The following is a 4,670-nucleotide window of genomic DNA, read 5'->3' as shown; positions in this document are numbered from 1 at the left end:
GAGTAGATACAGGCCATTGGATTCCTGAGTCTGCCAAACTCATGCTCTGTCTGAACGTCTACTCACACACCGTGCCATGAAATTACTCTGGGAATTTCTTCCTCACCATCTGTGCCTGTGGAAATCCTGCGCTTTCCTCGGGGTTCTGTCTCAACGTCCCCAGGGGCCTCCCACACAAAACAGGGCTCTTCCCAGACTTCTGGAATTGAAGGTTTGGGCTGAACTTTCCCTCCTTGGAGAGGGAGGGAGGTACCCCTCACCTGGACCTCTCCCTCTCCCCTCGACCCCTCGACCCCTTCAAGGGCTACAAAATTCTAGAGACATCCATGCCTTAGAGAAACAACCTCTTCCTCACTCCTCAGCCCCACATCCCCACACCTATGATCATTGCAGTCTTGGAGATTCCTGAGGCTACTTCTGACCAAAGAGGCTCTGATACCAGCTGGGAGGAAAAGGGGAGCCCTGGGAACTGCATTTAGAACACATCCCTCAGGAATTCAGGAGGAGGTGATGAGAGACCTCAAATTGAAAAATAGTTGGTTGAAATTGTTTAACATACCTTCAGAGAGGCTGAAACTGAAGGGGCTGCAGGTCTGACATAAGGGTAAATGACTCCTTGCTATTCCCAACAGCACCCCTACACACACACACACACACACACACACACACACACACGCATCCCTTGCCAAGTTCCATGTCTAATCATAAGGAAAGCTCTCCCAAGATTACACCAAGTGCGTGTTGGTTTCTTCACACAGATCATGGTCAGGGCTACCTTTAGCCCCATGCTTGACCATACTTTAGGTTTCAAATTTTACTCAAGTAGGGATATTATGGCTAGTTGGAGGTTGTCCTGCCTGAGGGTGGTGAATCACAGGCCATTGGATACAGTGGTCCTGGAGGGCCAGCCCTCCCATACTCCTTCCCCAGGACTCCATTAACGCCCTCCCTCCTCCACCCCCTCCCTACTCACCCGCTCCTCCCACCGCCTCCGCCCATCACACTCCTGCCCCCAGCGTTGTCCTCCCCACACTCTGACTTCCCTCCCTCAGCGCCGCTGGCCACACTTCCCGCCCTAGCCTAGGTCCCCGGCGCTGTCACCCCCGCCGCCGCGCTCTGCCTGCGCTGAGCTCTCTCTCGCCCACGTTCCTCCTCCGGCCTCGCCACCCCCGCCGCCTTCTTCGCCGCTGCCGCGCCTAAGACTCCGGAGGCTCTGCGCCCACTGTCGCCACAGCCTCTCGGTCCTTGAGACCCCGCGCTCCTGGCTGACACGGAGGCGCCGCCATCCCCGCTGCCACCACGGCCAACGCGGGTGCCACGCATCGCCATTGCCGCCGCGCCACCGCCGCTCGCCCGCCGCCCACCATGGCCCCGCAGCAAACAGGTAGCAGGAAGCGGAAAGCGCCCGCGGTCGAAGCTGGCGCCGGGAGCTCGTCCTCTCATGGGGCGGCAGCGGACGGAGAGGGGCCGCTGCTGCCCAAGAAGCAGAAGCGGCCGGCGACACGTCGCTCGCTGTTGCACTACCTGAGGGGCCGCGAGGTGGGCGCGGGGGACCGCGCGGGGCTCCGGGGCTTCGAGGGCGAGCTGAGCAGCTACGCGGTACAGAGGCTGCCGGAGCTGCTGACAGAGCGCCAGCTGGCCCTGGGCACCCTCAACAAGGTGTTCGCGTCGCAGTGGCTGAACGCCAGGCAGGTAGTGTGCGGCACCAAGTGTAACACGCTTTTCGTGGTGGACGTGCAGTCGGGCCACATCACACGCATCCCCCTGCTGCGGGACAGGGTGGCAGGGCTAGGCCGGGCCCAGCCGGGTTGCGGCATTCATGCCATCGAGCTGAATCCCTCCAAGACCCTTCTGGCCACCGGGGGCGAAAACCCCAACAGCCTGGCCATCTACCAGCTGCCCACCCTGGACCCCGTGTGCCTGGGCGACCGCCACGGCCACAAGGACTGGATCTTCGCCATCGCCTGGCTGAGTGACACCGTGGCCGTGAGCGGCTCTCGCGACGGCACTGTGGCGCTCTGGCGGCTGCACCCGGACATGTTCCACGGCAACATTACCTGGCACAACGATTTGGGGCTCCCCGTGTACTCCCACATCCATCCGATGGACGTGGAGGCCATCCCCAGGGCCAGCACCAACCCCAGTAACCGCAAAGTGCGAGCGCTGGCCTTCAGTGGCAAGAACCAGGAGCTGGGAGCGGTGTCCCTGGATGGCTACTTCCACCTGTGGAAAGCCCGGAGCACCCTGTCCAGGTTACTGTCGCTCAGGCTGCCCTACTGCCGAGAGAATGTGTGCCTGAACTACTGCGATGAGTTGTCCCTGTACGCTGTGGGCTCCCAGTCTCATGTCTCCTTCCTGGATCCACGCCAGCGTCAGCAGAACATCCGGCCCATGTGCTCTCGAGAGGGTGGCACGGGAGTGCGTTCCCTGAGCTTCTATCAGCACATCATCACTGTGGGCACAGGCCATGGCTCCCTGCTCTTCTATGATATACGTGCCCAGAAGTTCCTGGAGGAGAGGGCCTTGGCCAGCCCAGACGCCTCACCAGGGTGTGCAGGGAGGAAGCTCAAGCTCACTTGTGGCAGAGGCTGGCTCAACCAGGATGACCTTTGGGTGAACTACTTTGGGGGCATTGGGGAGTTCCCCAATGCTCTCTACACCCACTGCTACAACTGGCCTGAGATGAAGCTCTTTGTGGCTGGGGGGCCTCTCCCTTCAGGTCTCCATGGAAACTACGCAGGCCTCTGGAGCTAAGCATGGCTGCCGTGTTCTCAAAGTGCACAAATTTACCTTTCAGCTCTGTCTAATTTTCCTTCTTCATGCTCCATTTGTGCTTTTACTTCTGTGGCTTTTGTTTTTCAGGTTCAACATTCTCAACTTATCTGTTTAGGGTAGGAAAGTACAAAAGAGCAAAGTGGTCCTTTGAGTAATAAAAACTTGGCATTAAGACTTTTATGCACCTTTCCTAGTAGCACTGTTTGCCTTCTCATACAAAGAATTTTGGCTAAACTCTACGTGCGTTCTTTCTTCCAGTGATTCACATATGTGTTTTCCTTATATGGATGCAGTAATTGTCCTTGCTACTATTTAGTAATTTAGTTTTATCAGTATTTCTAAGTATGATCAGGTCTTATACACATTTCAGAAGTAGGCTATTTTGTAAAATGTGTGCTACAGTGTCTTTTGAGCTTGTCTGAGAAACTACCCTTCATTTATACCCCTACTCCTATTAGAAAATGCAGTTCAAGTTCTAGATTGCCATTGTTTGGGGTGTGTTTCATTTGAATGTTGGACACTCAATGTCTGTTGTTTTCATATTGTTGGTGCATAAAATGCTTTAAAAATACATTCTCTTACATAAGTCTTGCAATGTTATTCCTACTATTAATCAACAATTGTGATTATTCAGTAAAACTTTAACATCACTAATCCCCAGGCCCTCAGCCTTCTTGTGTAAAGCTGCTGTATTATGGTCTGCTTTTGCGAGTAGCATTTATGCTACAGATTTTCAGAGCTATTCAGAACTGGCCTATATATGTGGCAGTGCAATCAGGGAGGTATTTTGGGTGATAAACATTTCTTTAAAGTTCAGCTAGCCATTTACAGTAAAAGGTCAGCAGTTGTTCTCAGAGTAGGTTTTGTTGATATTTTTTAATTGTATACATGGATCATTCTTTTGTTTGGATCCAGTATGTGATGTATTGCAGAAAAATAAATAAAATGTGTTCAGCATCTTAGAAGTTAAGTGAGAGACTAAAGTTTTTAATGCTTTATTTTTTTAATTTGTCCTTCTAGGAATTTCTCTATGTATCTAGATATTTATTAAAGTCAAACTTTTCCAGGAGAGAATCTGAAGCTAAAATATCAGCTATGCACACATTCCTTTGTACATCTGTTTTTGAAAAGGAAAGTTACGCTTATAGGTTAAAAGATTAAATATCATCTTGAATACCAACCATCTTGAATACCTTATGTAAATATACACAGTACAAGTTAAAATGGTTAGTTTTGGTTTTTTTAAGATGATATATAACAAACTGCTTTTCATTTATACAAATGTATAAGCTGTACCTATAACTAGTTACATATACAATGTATTTATATATGTGTTTGTATGTTACTCCCCATGTGAGGAGAGGGCATAGATATATACTATTTTACATATGCAGATATTTCTCATATTTTGAAATATATTTATCAACACCACTTAGTCTTTATTTTTGTTTTGTTTTATGTCAAAATAGCTTTAATACATGCACATGACAAAAAAATCATAATATATAAAAAGTATACAATGAAAAGTCAATCTAACATCCCAGGATCCCTAGTCTCCTGTCATAGATCACCACCAGTACATTTTGTGTGTATATACATTTAGAGATAGTCTATATGTATATATGAATGTATGTATTTGTATGCAATTTTTATACAAATAGCATGTGTTGTATGTGTCTGTGCTTTTTAAATCACAAAATATTAGAAATTGTTTCTTATACATATATATCTAATTGTTATTGTGTAGTTTTTCATTGTATGGTTGGAATATATTTGTTCATTACACTTTTAAAAATAAGCATTAATTTTGGTTCTTCTATTTTGATTTTCTGTTACTAGAAACTATTCTGCAGTGATTACTCTGGTGTATACATCTTTGTGCAAACATGTAAGTA

The 4,670-nt window shown here is 48.7% G+C and overlaps 1 protein-coding gene across 1 annotated transcript; it reads left to right on the top strand.

The window, feature by feature from the left end:
• Positions 1-1,362: 1,362 nt before the first annotated feature.
• Positions 1,363-3,236, top strand: LOC105856743 (DDB1- and CUL4-associated factor 12-like protein 2). The gene has a single exon (XM_012738586.2). It carries the CDS (start codon positions 1,366-1,368, stop codon positions 2,752-2,754), a length of 1,389 nt encoding a protein of 462 aa, XP_012594040.1. The 5' UTR covers positions 1,363-1,365; the 3' UTR covers positions 2,755-3,236.
• The last annotated feature ends 1,434 nt before the right edge of the window (positions 3,237-4,670 follow it).

This window comes from Microcebus murinus, chromosome X (genome assembly GCF_040939455.1).
Source record: "Microcebus murinus isolate Inina chromosome X, M.murinus_Inina_mat1.0, whole genome shotgun sequence".
Classification (NCBI taxonomy): Eukaryota; Metazoa; Chordata; class Mammalia; order Primates; family Cheirogaleidae; genus Microcebus; species Microcebus murinus.
The sequence above is the reverse complement of the archived record's forward strand: the minus strand, read 5'-3'. Positions and strand labels throughout refer to the sequence as shown.